At 44.3% G+C, this 18,030-nt stretch overlaps 1 protein-coding gene across 1 annotated transcript in view; it reads right to left on the bottom strand.

Annotated features, from left to right (window-relative positions):
- Nucleotides 1–18,030, bottom strand: part of VWA3B (von Willebrand factor A domain containing 3B) — a 245,586-nt gene that overhangs the window by 207,418 nt on the left and 20,138 nt on the right. The window contains exon 4 of the mRNA XM_075562679.1: nucleotides 16,576–16,735. Coding sequence (XP_075418794.1) covers nucleotides 16,576–16,735 — 160 coding nt within the window. The remainder of the gene's footprint in view (nucleotides 1–16,575; nucleotides 16,736–18,030) is intronic.

Raw genomic sequence — 18,030 nt, 5'->3', positions numbered from 1 at the left:
GGCTCCTTCCGCAGCAGTCTTCCCTTCCCACCCGTGGCTCTTTCTCTCAGGTCCGTCAATACTCACTGCAAAATTTTAAGGAAGAATCTAATGGAAGGTAATGACTTGGAGACGTCATATGTTTGTTCAATTGCCTATGGCCAGCCGCCTGAGAGAGAAAAGAGCATCGACTGGCTTGATGAAATTGTGTTCTCTGGACTACTTACTAGACAGCTAATGGGACAGGCACATTTCTCGTTATTATTCTTTCAGCAAATGCGTTCCAGTCCGTTCTTTTTCCTGGTGCCGAACCTTGCCGTGTGGAAGATAGACTAAATAGGCTCCCTCTTGTATTCCTCAGAGTTGTCCAAGCTGCATCAGGAGTGGCCGAGTGGAGGCTGGGGTCAGCTCATTTTCTCATCAAGATCTGAAGTCGCCCTTGGTCTGAGGGGAACAGACAAAGGCGATCTTTTCGGGGCGGGAGGAGTGGGGAATCAAAGGGGAGGTGACAGTCAATATGTGGCCCACGCGCGTCTCTGATGACCGTGATGCCATCGCAGCTCTGGGTCCATCTCAAGAGTCTGTAAGCCTGCCGCAGATGTGAATCTACCTGCAGATTTCATTGAATCCAAAGCAGCTGCTGCTGCTGTACATCAGGATTTCCTTCTCCCTGCTAATGCGGTCGGGCTATTCCTTATTCGTTCAGTTCAATCCTCAGCTTCAAAACTTAGATATGTCTTCAGTCCACCGTCCATTACCTGTGATGCAGGTTTCTGGGGACATGGTTTCCATGGAGACCATCAGTCCCACCCGCATAGGAGGCTGGGTGGTGACGTGGTTACTCGTTGGGCTACTAATCACCAGGCGCTCCTCCAGAAAGGGGGGAGACTTGACTCCCATAAAGAGTGACAGTCTCGGAAACCCACGAGGGCGATCCTACCCTGTCCTACGGGTTGCTATGGACTTGATGGCAGTGAGGTTGGGTAGTTCACTCTCTGCACTCTGTCTTTCTGCCTCTCTTCTCTGATCCCATAATCAGCAGAGAAAACAGAGCTGAATACATTATGATACCTGTCCCCACCCCCCCTAAAACTGGCACCATGGCTCCCAAAGCTAAGTGGAAATGATTTTGGGGTTAACTGCTCTTCAGCATAAAAAGGCAGCATGGATTATTTTATTCAACACTCATGAAATGTTTACTGAATAATAATTTATAAATTATCAAGGGTTCATGAGGGAGGGGGTAGCACGAAGGGAGGGGGAAAATGAGGAGCTGATGCCAAGGACTCAAGTAGAAAGTAAATGTTTTGAGAATGGTGATGGCAACAAATGTACAAATACGCTTGACACGATGGATGGATGGATGGATGGATGGATGGATGGATGGATTGTGATAAGAATTGTACACGCCCCCAATAAAATGATTTTTTTTAAAAAGGTCTACTGAATATGAGTTAGGGTGACCATGGCCTGTTCATAAATGAAGGAGGCATTTGAAGACTCGCTCTTCGTGGTCTCGCCTTTAGTAAACCCAAGTTGCCTGACCCCAGGAGCGTCTGCTTTCAACCACACCGAGAGGCTGCTCGTTATGACAGGCTGGCTTGCCTATCAATTAGAGGGGAGCCCCATTCCCAAGATGTGGCAGCAGATCATGGCACACACAGAAAAGGTGCTGGCTTCTCCTCCTAGGCCCTTCCACCACCCACGGTTGCAGGCTCCTACCTCCCGATAGTGACACTCCTACCCAAAAGTTGGGCCCAAGAGGTTATATGACTTATCCTGCGCAGACCCCTCGCTCTTAAGATTGTAAATAGCATCACACTCCTCAAAGGCCAAGAGCCAGCCTGGGCATCCGCAGCAGCAGCAGCCAGGCCGGGGCGACTGCCTCCCTGTCCAGCATTTCCCGAAAGGCCGATGTGTTCTCAATTTGCTAAGTATTTGGGTTCCATTCAGCTTTTGTGGGGTGATTGAAAAACTCTTGCAGTTTCATATTACATGAATTATAAAAAGAAAAGAAATTATATATATACATACACACACGCACTAAGGAAGCTTTTGTGTTTTCATTTGAAATGCATTATTCTGCACTAGCCCTCTGGTCATGTCTGGGTTACTTCCTGCAGTTCCACCCTAGTGGCCTACCTGCCTTACACCAGGCTGAAAACACGTCCAACCCTGTGGCTGGGAAAGGAAGGGACTGGAAGTGCTGCTTCGAATCTGAATGCCCTCTGTGCCAGCCTGTGCTGGGTGCCCCTTTCATAGCCCCAGCTTCCAAATATAAGCATCTCTCCTCTTCAAAACTCAGAAGCCAAATTCCCTGGATCGGGTGGACGCCGACTCAGAGCAATCCAGGGGAGCAGCGAGAGCGGTCCCCAGGGTTTCTGAGACTGCAACTCTGGAGGGGAGTAGAAAGCCCTGTCTTTCACCCACAAGGCAGCTGGTGGTTTAGAACTGCCGACCTCACAGTTAGCAGCCCAACTTGTAACCACCAGGCCGCCAGGGCTCCTCTCCTCTTCAATGGAGCACAAACAAAAGTCAACCAGAACAGCAGCCAGAGATCTAGCGAAGCTCTGTCTTCGTTTGCATAGTATTGGCCCACTCCAGCCTTGGGCTCTCACTTCCAGTTCTTCCCTGTGTGGGTGGCAGCTCTATCCTGGTTCAGTCTGTTTTGATTCTTGGATTCGGCAGTTACTGCTCCCCACGGTATTGATTTGAATTGCTTATCAGGGTTCTTCTCATATCCCTGAACACCAATGACTTTCTGGTCTCCCAGGATTTGGAGTTCACAATCTCCCACCAGAGTTCAACCAGGAGATTTCCATCTGCCTGGTTCCGTGCACATCACTTCCGTTCAATTCAACCACCTCTAATCTGTGCTCGAGCTTGGAGATGGGAATCCCTTGGACTCCCCTGCAGTATTCAACTTTCAGATCAACATGACTCCCGTTCCATTCCTTTGGTGTTCCAAACGCATTTGCTAAGCTCTCGCTGGGTATTTGGGATACAAAAAAGGAAAGGTTTGATTGCTGTCTGAACCACCACTAGGAAACACATGAAACGATAGGCTCACAGACACATGGGGCCGGTCCTTCAGCCAATGGGCCAGCAGAAAAGACCCCTTATGGAATCATGTGTCTGCCTCTCACTTACCCACTCAGTCTTCCAGTGACTTGGCTTTAAAACAACAGCAATAAATTTGTCCCAAAGAAGTGGATGGGAAAGAAGCTGAAAGAATGTAAGAAGAAATACAAGCTGCCTGTAGGCAGGTGGCTAGGGCTGAAAGCAAAAGTAAACCCCTTTTCCCAACCTTCATAAGTGGCATGGGGTCAGGGATTTGGGATAAAGCCAGCTCTTTCTTGAAGAGCCATCCCATGTAAGTCAACAGTACTTCTGGTACTTGCGGACACACCACCACAGAAAGGCGAAGGATGCTATTAGCTTCTAAAGATGTACGCCCTGAGTCCAGAGGACACTAAAAAGCAAAATCTCTATGCTGCTCAGCACACTTAGAGGACTCCCAGATCACCTGAACTGCCAAATAGTTTCCCAGTATCCCAGGTGACAGCCACAGTTTGAACAGATTCACACACTCTTGTCTGGGCTTCTCTTCGAGTCCAAGGTTTGCCCTCGGTTGTCCCTTTCTGTTCCACCTTCCTGTCCCCTGTGATTACAAAGCCCGGTCTCCTCTTCAATACAATCTGGCACTTGATCCCACGCTCACTTCTCATACGGAATTGGTACCAAAACTGAATTGTGTTAATTCTCTGGACACAAGACAACACACAATTTCTTGGTCCTCAGGATCCATTTGTGGAGAGAATCCTAAGCAAGTTATCCATCCATAGGAAAAGGCTGGGTGTTAATATTTACTGTCCATGATTTTTTTAAAGCTTTAATATTGCCTACCTTTTAAATTTTCAGATACCTGGCTGATTCTGAAAGTCAATTGCTGTGGATCTAAGAGGCACTGAGAAGGGGACTAGATCCTTACGGAAACCCATTCCACTCCCTGCCACTCACACACTTGGTTTTTGTTGTGGTTGTTGCTGTTTCTGGTTTTGTTGTTGGTGTTAGGTATTATGGAGTCAGCTCTGACCCATAGTGACCCTATGCACAACAGAATGAAACACTGCATGGTCCTGTGCCCACCCCCACCCCCCTCAATTGTTCCTGTGCCGAGGTCTATGGTGACAGCCACTGTGTCAGTCCATCTCATTTGAGGCCCTTCCTCTTTTTAGCTGCCCTCTACTTTGTCAGGCATGATGTCCTTCTCCAGGGACTAGTCTCACCTGAAAATATGTCTAACGTATGTAAGAGGAAGGGAACTCTCACAACCCTTGCCTCTAAGGAGCACTCTGGCTGCACTTCTTCCAAGACAGGTGGTTGGTTCTTTCGGCCAACCATGGTTCTTTCAATGTCCTTCACCAGCACCACCATTCAAATGCACAGATTCTTCTGCGGCCTTCCTTATTCAGTGTCTGGCTTTCACAGGCAGATGAGGCAATGGAAGATAGCACAGCTTGGGTCAGGTCTCAGAGTAAACTCCCGGCCTCTCAACACTCTAAGGAGGTCTTGGGCAGAAGATTTGCCAATGCAACCATCTTTTCATCTATTGACTGCTGCTTCCGTGGACATTGATGATGGATCCAGGGAAGACAAAATGCTTGACAGCTTCAACCTTTTCTCCAATTATCATGATGTTATACACTGATCAGTTGTGAGGATTTGGGCCTTCTGTACACTGACTTGAAATCCATACTGAAGGTTGCAATCCTTGGTCTTTATCAGCAAGTGCGTCAAGACCTCTTCACTTTCAGCAAGCTAAGTTGTATCATCTGCACATCTCAGGTTGCTAGTAAGCCATCCCAATCCTCATATATCATAGAAACCAGCTTCTTCATAAAACCAACTTCTCTACTGATTTACTCAGTAGATTGGATAGCTATGGTGTACACCTTTCCTGATTTTAAACCAGGTAGCATGCCCTTGTTCTGTTCCCACAACTGCCTCTTGATCCATGTACAAGTTCCACATGAGCACGAAAAATTAAGTGTTCTAGAGTCTCCATTTTTCTCAAGGCTCGGCTATCCACACAATCAAATACCTTGGCAAAGTCAATGAATCAAAAGTAAACATCTTTCTAATAATCTTTGCTTTGAGACAAGATCCACATGACATCAGCAATGATACCTTGGTTCCACCTCCTTTTCTGAATCCGGCCTGAACTTCTAGCAGCTCCCTGCCAATGTCCTGCTGTAACTGTTGTTGGATGACCTCCAGTGACATTATACTGGCACGTGATCTTCATGATATTGTTCTGTCACTGGAGCCTTCGATTGGGTCACCGTTCTTTGGAAGGGGAACAAACGTGGATCTCTTCCAGCCAGTTGACTAAGGAGTTGTCTTCCAAATTTCAGGATACAGACAAGTAAAGTGTTTCCAGTGCTTCATCGGCTTGTTGAAACATTTCAATGGGTATCTCATTAATTCCTGAAGGCTGGATTTTGGCTAATACATTCAGTGCAGCTTGAATTTCTTTTTTTCTTAAGGCAAGGCATTTTTTATATATGAGGTAATAGCATTTACTAGAATTTTCCATGTGACCACACCCAGATAAAGTTTGTAAGTGAAGGGACATGAGATCCCATGTACTTTTTGCTTTCTTTGTGCTCCAAGAGTTTTCATGTGGCAATTGGGGATCTGTGTCTGTGTGAGGTTAAGAGTTCTTTTACCTTGAGCAATTAGATTTTTGTCTCTGGACTTTGTGAAACCTCTCTAAAGAGTAGTTGAGGGACATGGACATAGGCTTCACCCGGTAACGAAGGACGAGCGTGCCAGCTGGCTGATTGTGGTAGTTGCATAATCTAGTGTCAATTTGGGACTTGAGAGGATTAAAAGTGAACGCATGGAGTCTAGTCTGTCAGTTGGGTCACAGTCAATGAGACCTCTGTGGGCATGGCCTTCCCCTGTAAAACTCTAGTATTTCCTCCTTGGAGGCAGGGGAGTCTTGCTCTCACTACTTCTCTCCCTGTGAGACATCCCTGAGGAGAAGCCACATGCAACTACCCTGATGCAGCCCTGGGTGCTGGAGAAGTCACATGGAGCTCCCTGCCAGAGCTGTGATGCTTACAGCGCCACCAGGTCCAAAGACGTTCTACCCACTGGCCTGTGATCATCCTGCACTCAGTATCATTGTATGTGTTTCACTGAGTCTGAAGAAGACTTTATACATTGGTATTGGACACTTGGGCAAATATTGGAATTATGGGCTTGATCTGGACTGGGTTGGGATGCTTTCTTAATGTACAATTCCCCTTCATATAAAACTCTCTTTTATACACATATGATGTGTTTCCATAGATGTTTCTCTAGTCCAGGGGTTTTTTCTAGTCCAGGTGTCACAACCCCTTTGGGGGTCAAATGACCTTTTCACAGGGGTCACTCAATTCATAACAGTAGCAAAATGACAGTGATGAAATAGCAACAAAAATAATTTTATGGTTGGGGGGTCGCCACAACATGAAGAACTGTATGAAAGGGTCACGGTCTTAGGAAGGTTGAGAAGCCCTGCTCTAGTCTACCCTGACTGACACACTGATCAAAGCCCCAAACACTATGGTGTGAAGAAAATTCCTGAAGGAGAGACTCCTGGAGGAAGAGCTTCCAGGAGAGCTGCATGCCTTCTGCTTCAGGACTTGTGAAGCCTTGCCCATGTGCTTCTTCATGTTCTGCCTGAGTTGCTCCTAAGTTGGTAGGTGCTACTGTGTCCCTCCCAAGTAATAGCAACACTAAGTACAACCTAATGAAAAACTGCCTGGTCCTGCGCCCCACCCTCATAACCCTGGCTCTGTTTAAGCCCATTACTGCAGTCGGTGTTTCAATCGATTGCGAGGATTTTCTTTTCTCTACATTAAGGCTGCAGCCTTTGATCTTCATCATTAAGTCCTGATGGCTTTCAGCAAACAAGATGGTGTCATCTACATGTGCAGGCTGCTGATGAGCCGTTCACTAATCCAGATGCCATCTTCTTCAAACATGCCAGGCTTCTCAGATTATTTTTTCAGCATACAAATTGAATAATTATTGTGAGAGGATAAGACGTTAATGTTAAACCATGCCATTTAAATGACTGCCTCTGGGTCTATATACATGTTACACATGGACAGAATTAAATATTCTGGAAATCCTATTCTTCAGAATGTTACCCATTATTTGTTATGATCCATACAGTTGAATGCCTTTGCATAGACAATTAAAAAAAAAGAGTGAGTATTTCTCTGGTGTTCTCTAATTTCAGCCAAGATTCTTATCACTCCTTCCATGTCCTCTTCTAAATCGGGTTTAAGTTCCTGAAAGTTCCCTGTGCATGGACTGGGAAGATGTTTTATTTAATTATTTTCAGCCAAGTCCTATTTGCATCTGGTATTGATGAAATGGTTTAATAATTTCTACATCTGTTAGATCACTTTTTTTTTGTAATGGGCAAAAATCTGACCATTCGGATTGTGGGCAAAGTGGTGTTTTCCAAATTTCTTGGCATAGACAAATGATGTTTCCAGCATGGTCTATCTCCTAAAGCATCTCAATTCGTATCCATCGATTCCTGGAGCCTTATTTTTCACCAATGCCTTTAGAACTCTGGTGGAATGGTACTATCAAGGAAGTGTTGGACGTGTTAATTACAAAGTCTGCAGTTCAAACCCACCAACCACCTTATGGGAGAAAGTTGAGACGATTCCCATAAAGATTTACAGCCGGGTGCGGGGGGAAAGGGGGAAGCATTAGAGCTGATTGCGATCACATGTGGTAGTTACATCATTTCATGACAACTTGATAAATAAGTTTACGGGTGGAATCTGGCCTGTCAATCAGGTCATAGCCTGACGATGCCTACGTGTAGACGTGGCCTTCTTATGAGGATTCTGGGAATGTCCTCTCTTTCTCCCTGGAGGAGGGCCACACTCTCTGTCTGCTTCACCTTCCTGTGGAGTCAGGGGAGACCTGCACCAGCATTGAGAGCCATAAGACTATCCACCCACTGGCCTGTGATCTTCCTGCCTTTGGCATCATTGCATGTGCTGTGTGAGTCTGAAGAGGGTTTTATGGGCTAGTTTTGGACATGTGGGCAAATATCAGACTTGTGGACTTGATCTGGACTGGGATGGGATGTTTTCTCAATATTTAATTGCTCTTTGATAGAAAACTCTCGCTTACATACGTATGAGTGTGTCTGGATTTGTTTCTCCAGCCAACCCTGACTAGCACATTATGTATCTACAACTCTTCTTAGAAGCACAATTTAACTATGGAAGTGTGCGAGTACTACATGTGAATATTACATCAAGGAAACTACTTAGAAGAGAAAGCAAACTTGACCTATGGTTACCATGGGTGAAAGAGGAAGAATTTTTGCTTAGGAGGCACCAAGTTCATCTGAATGGTGGTGGAACCGTTTGGAGAGGGGTAACGATAGTGACCGTATAACACAGAGAGTATGCACAATGGCACTGAGTGATATATACTGAAATTGTTGAAGTGGTGAATGTTTGGTTGTATATACACTGAGAAAATGCATGCATAGCAATGTGTAAGGAGGGGGAAATGTTGCACCCCATAGCAACCCTGTGCATAACAAAACAAAAACACTGCCCAGTCCTGCACCATCCTCACAATCCTTCCTAGACTTGAGCCTATCGCCACAGCCACGGTGGCAACCCATCTCCCGGGGGCCTTCCTCTTTTTCATTGCCCTTCTCCGAGGATTCTTCTCTCCTGACAATATGTCCAAAGCATGTAGGACGAAGTCTCACCATCCTTGCCCCTAAGGAGCACTCTGACCTTACCCTGTAGAATGTTCCCATAGCACCCTTCCCTATAGCAACCTGGGGCTTCGTTTTCGTTGTTCGGTTCTCTCAGCTTGAGAAATTGTGTGCCTATTGTTCCTTTTGGTTTTCTAACTCCAGTGCTTTGCACATTTCATTATAACACTTCTTCTCTCGGTTCTTTTACTCCATCCTGTATTCCAACTGCGGTAGCTGCTCTCATTCAAGCGCAGGTGTCAGAATTTCTTCTTGCACACATTTTGGTCTTTTCTTTCTCTCCTTACTTTTATTTTTTATTTTTTTTTTTTAGGGATTCCAAATATTTTATTTTTATCATTTTATTGAAGGCTCTTATAATTCTTATTACAATCTGTACATCAACTGTATCTGTCATATTTGTACATATGTTGCCATCAATCAATTACTAGACAATTACTTTCTATTAAGCCCTTGGTATCAGCTCCTCTTTTTCCCCCTTTCTGACCCACCCCCACCCTGGTGATCCCTTGATAGATTATAAATTGTTATTATTTTCACATCTAATGTTTAACGACCTTTTGCTTTCTTCGTTTTCTACAATTCTTCAGTTGTAGTCCCACAATTGGCCTGGTCTTTGATCATCAGTTCAGGATATCAAGTCTATTCGTGAGATGGTCTCTAAATTGAAGTGGGAATTACTCAAGGTCATAGTTTGGCTCTCGTGAACTTATTTTCTTCAGCTTCAGTTTCAGCTAGGAGATGTGCAATTAATGACCTGTTCCACAGTCATCCCTGGTCTTGTTCTGGTTGATGCTATTGAGCCTTTCCATCAGCTTTTCCCACAGATAGAGTCAAAAATGTGATTCCTACGAACTTTGTCTGCGGAGGGCTAGGTTATTATTTACGTTGCTTAAAAAAAGGAATGTGTTTGCGGTGAATAAGTCACCGGTCTGGCAAAGAGCTAACCTGCAATCGCTGCCATTGGTTCAATCACCAAGACCAGGTTTTCCAGCTACTAATTCTCCTGTGTTTGCAAGTTTCGCATTCCAATCAGTAGTAATTAAGTGAGTAATTAAATAATTAACAATGCATCCCAATTACATGTCCAAGTTTCTAAGTTGACAGGCAAGAGGTCCAACGTGGGCGAGGAGCGTGAACCTCTGTGGAAGCCTCGTCAAGGGGACTGGGAAGAAGGCAGAGCAGACTGGGCAGCCTGGGTTCTGGAGCTCCCCCGGGACGGGAAAGCTCTGCTGATTACAACTTTGTGTCACCGAGGGAGAAACTGATGTAAAGAATCCTCAAAAAAGTCAAGGATTCTGTTCTGCCCGGCAGGACACCCGCAGAGCCATCCCTCCCATTGGCTTTCTGAACCTCAGGGGAGGAAGGAGGAATGCTTCTCCCCCATCCTAACTGGGGGAAATCATGTCAGAACTTGGCGGGAGGATTCACAGGCTCCTGTGCCCTGAACCCACTGACTGCATTCTTGCTAAACTGGGGACTTTTAGGCCAGGTATAAGCTGGCTCCTAACACCCGAGTGGAACACTTGGGGTGGGAGAGGAGGGTGGGGAGGACAGGCTGCCTCTGGGAGGTGGGGTGCAGAAGTGGGTGAGCCTGTGACGTCAGGAGAAAGAATCCGTACGGCAGAGCTTGAGCATTTGTTCATGGCCCAGAATTCCAAGCCATGTCACCTGCCTGCCTGTCAACTCATGCTCCAAAAGAATGTAGGCTCTGCCCTGACACACAGGGTCAGCAGAAATACATAAAACCACTCTTACAAAAATATTCAAAGGAGTTCTTTGAACAGCAACGACAGACAACAACCTAAAATTGCCATACAAGGCATCATTACAAAGAAAACATCATACTTAAATAATACAAAATGTTAAATAGAGCCATTCACTCCAAAATAAAGAATCACAAAGAACACTTCTGCAATGAGGACAACACAGCCACCAAACTAGAGGGAACAGAGCAGAAGATTAACAGTCAAACGGGAAAATACCGAGTTGTTTGCAAAAGACAACACACCATTTGAAAAGAAAACCATGGGGGGAGGGGGGATAAAAGCATGCCTTAAAGAAAAAGTTACTGTAAACTTCAACACAACCAAAATAGAGAGAAATCATACAATTATGTTAAAGAATAAGAAAAAACAAAAAAGCAAAGAAAATATTGACATGGAAACTATTATCCATAGTGGCAATAATAAAACCAAAATAATAATAATTTATAAATTATCAAGGGTTCATGAGGGAGGGGGAGCAGGGAGGGCAGGTAAAATGAGGAGCTGATATCAAGGGCTCACATAGAAAGCAAATGTTTTGAGAATGATGATGGCAACAGATGTACAAATGTGCTCAACACAATGGATGTATGGATTGTGATAAGAATTGAACGAGCCCCCAATAAAATGATTTTTTAATAATAATAATTTATAATTTATCAAGGGGTCACGAGGGTGGTGGGGGAATAGGAACTGACACCAAAGGCTCAAATAGAAATTAAATATTTATAAACTTATGATGGCAACATATGTACAAATATGCTTGATATAATTGATGTATGGATTGTTATAAGAACTATAAAAACCCCTAATAAAATGATTGTTTAATGATAAATAAGTAAAATTAACACATTAACACATCAACTACAATTGGAACAAGAACAGCAAAATAAATCCTCATACACTAAAAAAAAAGCAACAACCAAATAATAAAAATTACAGGAGAAATAAGTGAATCTGAAAATTCTAAAAAGCTATAGAAAAAATCAGCAAGACAAGAAGTTGGTTCAAAAGGATTAACAAAATTGATAAACCACTGGCAAACTTAACAAAGGAACTGGAGAAAAAGAAAATATTATGAATTAGAAATAAAATCGATGACATTAAAACAAACCTACAAAACAATAACACTATATTATGAAAAACTATATTTGACAAATTTAAAAATCTAGAAGAAATGGATAAATTTCTAGTACTGTACTACCTACTAAATTAACAACAGGCCGACCTAGAAAATCTCAACAACTTGTCACACAAGAAAAAATAGATCTAGTCGTAAAAAAAATTGTCACCATCAATAAGTCTGGAACCAGATGGTTTTACCGAGGGCTTCTACCACGCATTTAAAGAAGAGTTAGAACCAGTATTACATTAACCATTTCACACTACAGAAAATATACTGCCAAAATAGTTTTATGAAGTTTAACCCTTATATGTCTAAGACATGCAAAGACATCACCAGATTTGAAAATGATAGACCAGTATCACTGATGAATAAAGAAACTAAGATTTTCAACAAAATTTTAGCCAACAAAATGCAACAAAACATCAAAATTTAATACATCATAATCAAGTGGAATTCATACCAGGTATGCAAAGATGATTTAATATTAGAAAAAGCATCAGTATAACCTATTACGTAAACAAAATAAAGGATAAGAACCATAAGATTGTATAAATATGTGCAGAAAAGGTGTTTAATAAAATTCAACATCTATTTTTGAAAAAAAAAAGACGCTCAATCAAATGGGAATAGAAAGGAAATTCCTCAACATAATCAAGTGCATATAGATGAAACCAACAGCTAACATCTCCTTAGTGGAGAGAAATGGAAAGCATTCCCCCTTCAAACAGAATCCAATCAAAGAACAGACATAGACATTACTAAAAATGCTGCCCAGTTGGCTAACAAGTACATGAATGTTTGCATTCATTAACAATAAGAGAAATACAAAATAGAACAGCAGTCAGCTACACCCTCTTACACCAACATATTTAGCAAAACTCAAAACTACAGGAAATAGTAAATGCAGGAGAAGATATGGAGAGATTGCAACACTCATACATTGCTAGTGGTATTGTGGAATTGCACCGCCACTATGACAATCACTCTGGCGCGTCCTTAAACAAATACAAATGCCAATGGTGCTGCGATCTTTCTACTTGGTAGATACGTTAAAGAAATAAAGATCAAAACATGAACAGACCTATGCACTCCTAGGTTTATTGAAGCAATTTCTATAATCACAAAAAGATGGAAACAATGAAAAACCCTGACTTTAGAGGAATGGATAAACAAACTCCAATACACTCATACAATGGAATATTATGCATCCTTAAAAAACAATGATATAGCGTCTGGGGTCTTAAAGGCTTGAAGGCAAATAAGCGGCCATCTAGCTCAGAAGCAACAAAGCCCACAGAGAAGAAGCACACGGCCTAAGCGAACACAAGGTGTTGAATGGACCATGTAGCAGATACAAAGGAACAAAAACAATCATTGTGTGATCACCTTCCTCACATAATGGCTGAAGACGAAAGTGTGCATAAGCAAGTGTGGTGAAGAAGGCGGATGGTGCCCGGCTACTGAGAGATATAGCGTCTGGGGACTTAAAGGCTTGAAAGCAAACAAGCGGCCATCTAGCCCAGAAGCAACTGAGCCCACACGGAAGCAGCACACCAACATAGGTGACCATGAAGGACAGAGGAGACCAGGTCTCCAACATCAAAGATGGGGTGGTGGTGAGAATCACATCACCGTGAAAGAGGGGGAGTGCATGATGGGGACCCAATGCCCACCGGTAGAGAGCTGAACACCCCTTCCAGAGGGGTAGTGAGGAGGAGATGGGCCACACAGGTTTCAGTGTAACAACAATGAAACTCAAAACCTTCCTCTAGTTCCTGAACGCTTCCTCCCCTCCCAATCATCATGACCCCAATCCTACCTTGCCTTGCGGACCTGGTTGTACCAGAGGATGTACAGCGGTGCAGTGGGGATCTGGAGGCACAGGGAATCTAGGACAGACGAACCCTTCAACACCAGCGGTGGGAGAGGCGACACCAGGAGGGAAGGGCATGTAGAAAGGGAGAACCGATCTCGGAGATCTATGTGTAACCTCTTCTCTGGGAGATTGTCAAGGGGGAGATGGGTGAGGGGAGACGCCGGGGAGTGTAAGATAAGATATAATAATTATTTATAAACTATCAAGGGACCAGGGGTGGGATCGGGGAGGGAGGGGGATGGAGGGAAAAAAGGGAAACCGAGCTGATTCCAGGAACCCAAGTGGAAGGTGAATTATGAGAGTGACGAGTGCAACGAATGTATAAGGGTGCTTTGCTCATGTGATGTATGTACAGATTGTGATAAGAGCCTTATGAGCCCCAATAAAAAGATTAAAAACAAAACAAAACAATGATGAGCCTGTCAAACACCCGAAGACATGGACAAAATTGGGTAACATTATGCTCAGCAAAGGTAGTCAATCCCATAAAGATAAATATTTTATGACATCATAGTTATTATTTATGAAGAGGGAAAAAAGAAAACTGGTTTTCACATCAAAGGATAAGACTTTGGAGACTAAGAAGAGACCAAGGTTGGGGGTTGAGGGGAGGGAAGCAGAAAAGTAAGGGGCGCAGGAGAGCAAGCAGGGAGGAGGTGGGAAACGGGGTCTGAAAGAAGGGCCACCTATGCAGGGAGGAGATTGGAATACTGTCAGTGATGTGATGAGATGGGCAGTGCCACTATCGAGGATGTGTTTCTGCGTATGCATCCTCTTCCATCAACAAAAGGGCAAAAATTAAAAATATGGAAATAAGTAAAAGCAAATCAAACAAGTTCGAATTGTAAAATTTCTGAGTTGAATCTGCTTATCCCTGCTTGTTCATATCTTGAGTTACCCCTGTGTTATATCATTGACCTTAATCAACTAAATAATCATAAATCTAATCTGTGAGTTTGTGTGAGACTCCAGCACATTCTGAACTTTGCAGAGAAACAGAGAGGCAAGAAGAGGGAGCAGCTGGGGCCAGAGACCACGGAGATGTGAGAAAGCAGAGAGGTGGCTGGCATCTGCCTCGGAGGAACCAGCTTTGGACTGATCCTTATTCACGAAGCCATTTGTTTAGCCTACAAGTTTCCTTCTTGGTTCTTCCTCTTTCCTATGACTCACGAATGTTGCACATCTCCTGGGAGAGGGACGGCCCCCAGAAATAGAGGATGCACAAACCGGAGGGGGGTGAAAGAGAAAAGCAAGGTCCCCAGATCACCTTGCATTCAGAGGACACCACGGCCCGCAACTCTCACGGTACCCAGTCCAACAAAGGCAGAGGACGTCAGCGGATGCGTGCATGTGGACACCCATCCCAGAGCCTGTGAAGTGTTCCATTTCTTCAGTGTTTATTAAGGTGTCAGACACTTGACATTTTACAGATGTTAGAACAACTTGAAAGGCCAGAGAGCAGAGTAACTTGTATTTTGTTCTTCCATAATGGGAAACATTTGTTCTTTGGGCCTCGTGTGGGAAAACAACACGTTTCCCATTTCGAATGATCACACTCCATGTTTAAAAAAAAATAAACAGAATCCGAAAAAAAAAAGTGAAAGAACAGTCGTGGCCATTGTGGCTGCAGGGGGTGGGGGTGGGGGTATCCCTTCAAGGTGTCAGCACATGCCCCGCCCCATGTTCAAAAGCAGGGCTTGTGAATGCAACCGGTAAAACTTAAATTTACCAGCACCCCAGGGATTCCTGGGGAAAGAAAGCAAATTAAGGGTGATCATATGTAGTCTAACAGAAAGCAGATCTACCCCTCCCAAGGGAAGGGAGGCTGGCCAAAGGGCCCCACCTGCCCAGAACACTGCCTAACTGCTTGCCAATCCCATCATCACAGTCACCCACAGAGCAGAAACGAAAGAAGAAAAAGAGGCCATAAACCAGAATTTAGCCAATTGTTTCTGCTGGAAAGCTCTGTTTCCAGAAGACCCTTATGAGAATGCACATATCAATACATTAACTTTCCGATATGGGTAGACTCATCCGTTTGGATATACGTTGCCTTGGAAAACACATGCTGGGACTATTGTGGAGAAGAAGAATGTACAGTTTCAGTTGATGGATGTTGGGTAGACCCTCGTTCCTCGTCCGCGTGATTCTATGAGGAGGTTTCCAGTCTCCCCCTTCCCCAGGAGAGAAAGCTTGCTCTCTCTGACTGGCAAGAGAGCAAGAGTGGAATTCATGTGCTTCAGCAGTGCCCTGTCTTTCTCGACACTCTCAGTGCATGTGAGCAGCAGATGGCTCTCCCACACTGGCCACAATCACCACACAGAAGTGTGCGTAGGCTCCGGAAACCAAGCCAGTTGCCACTGACTCCATGCCTACCCTTGGGGACCCATGTGTGTCAGGGTAGACCTACATTCCACAAGACTTTCAGTGGTTGTGACCATTCAGAATTAGATTGCCAGTCCTTTCTTCGGAGATATCTCTGGTGGGCTTGAATGCCCAACCTTCTGTGAGTAGCTGAGCGCTTACCTGACTGTGCTACACAGGGACTCCTAGCCAGTGACCCTTAACTTGATTCTCACTCCGAGGGGCCCCATTTGTGTCCGATTAGAAGTATGCTTCATAAACTTTGCAGGAGCTAATCACCAGGCCTTTCTTTTGAGGCACCTGTGGCTGGACTTGAACCTCCAAATGTTCCTCAAAAGGCACAATTTGGAGCCGCAGATAACAAACCACGGTTCTGGTTGATCCACCTCTGCCATCAGCATAAACTACTCTCTTGTTCCCCGTCCAGTATCTGCCACCTATTTCTCAACTGGTTCCAAAGCAAGTGGCCAAGAGCAGGATCACTTCCGGGGCTCTTCAATGCCAAGGGTGGGGGCGGGTCACTGTGAGCTGTTGGCGGGGCGGGGGGATCAAGGGCAGCTGAAGAGCAGGGTGACGTTACTAAGTGTGAAGAAATAAAGAACTTGAAGCCAGTGCCATGCCCTGGAGCAGCCCTGGATGCACTTACAGCTTTGTCTTTCCCAGCTTCCAGCAGAGCGTCCAGGCGGCTAGCCTGGCTCTTGGCCAAATCAAAAGTCAGTTTCTCGATCCAGTTGATGGCGGCAGCTATGGATTGCCTGGTCACGGGAGCAGCATTTTCCTGCCACTTCACAGGCTCTTGAGAAACCCTGAAAGTAATCACACAGGGCTGTCACTAGCTAGAGGTCAATGTTGGGCGGGGAAGGGGGAGCATGCTGGCCACAGGCTGGCGGCTGTGCGCCAACAGCACCAGAGCTGGAAAGAAAGAATAAAGCTGGCCGTCTCTCGCGTTGCTGAAAGTCACCAACAAAAAGGGCAAGCTGCTTATAGCACATTTCAAAGAGCACCATTACCATGAGCTGTATTGGATGTAGAAAACAAAAATATGTTTTTCTTTCCTATTTAGTTACCTGCAAATAGAAATCTCAAAGATATCAACATTATCAGCAGGTGCTTTGACCAGATTGAAAGACAGTACTTGCATATGCAGCCATGTTAACATGTGTCTGTCTTCTAGTTATGGTTCATGCGTAAGCACTAAGAGATGATACTAAGAGTTATAAACCAGGAGTGATTCTATTACAACAAGCTTTTTATTTTTATTGCTTTCATCACTTTTTTAATTTGAACAGTTCCTATCAGTTACATTTTTTAGGATCAAAAGGGGCATGTGTGCGTCTTCTGTGGTAGTTACATACTCTGTTCTCAATTTGAGACTCAAGAGAGAAGAGGTGGAGTTTGACCTGTCAATCAGGTCACAGCTTGATGGCACGAAGGAGATAAAGAGTTTGCTGGAGGTGGGACACAAGCTCATTCCCTGGGAGACTTTCCTGATGACAGGACAGCATGGAGCTATGCTAGAGTCTTGGGAGCTGAAGGAGCCACGTGGAGACCCCTGCCAGCGCTGAGATGCTTCTACTGGATCCACAAGACTTCCCACCCACTGGCCTGCGCTCTTCCTGCCTTCAGCATTATTGCAGGGCTGCGTGAGTCTAAAGAGGATTTTATGGACTAGTATTGGACCTATGTGCTAATATTGTACTTATGCCTTTCTCTGGACTGGGCTGGGATGTTTTCTTAATGTACAATTACTCTTTTATATAAAGCTTTCTAACACAAATATGAGTGTCTGGATTTGTTGCTCTAGTCTACCCATACGAACACGTCTTCATAGATAATATCAATGGCTTTTGAGCTCACACTTAGTCATAGCCCTAATCTGAGAACAATGGATTCTTATGACACACCCCTGCTTGATACTTGCCTTTATGAAAAAAATTATTAAAGATGTGGGTGTTATAGCAAAGTGGTGATGAAATCGGGTGGGGCCCAGTGATCAGAAAGAATAACATCTGAGGTCTTAAAGGCTTGTCTTAAAACAAGCAGCCAGAATGTTCTATTGTGTCTATGTTGGCTACAATTAGAAAAAATAATAATCATATGA

Source organism: Tenrec ecaudatus, chromosome 11, assembly GCF_050624435.1.
Source record: "Tenrec ecaudatus isolate mTenEca1 chromosome 11, mTenEca1.hap1, whole genome shotgun sequence".
Taxonomy (NCBI): domain Eukaryota; kingdom Metazoa; phylum Chordata; class Mammalia; order Afrosoricida; family Tenrecidae; genus Tenrec; species Tenrec ecaudatus.
This window is presented reverse-complemented; position numbering and strand designations above follow the sequence as displayed.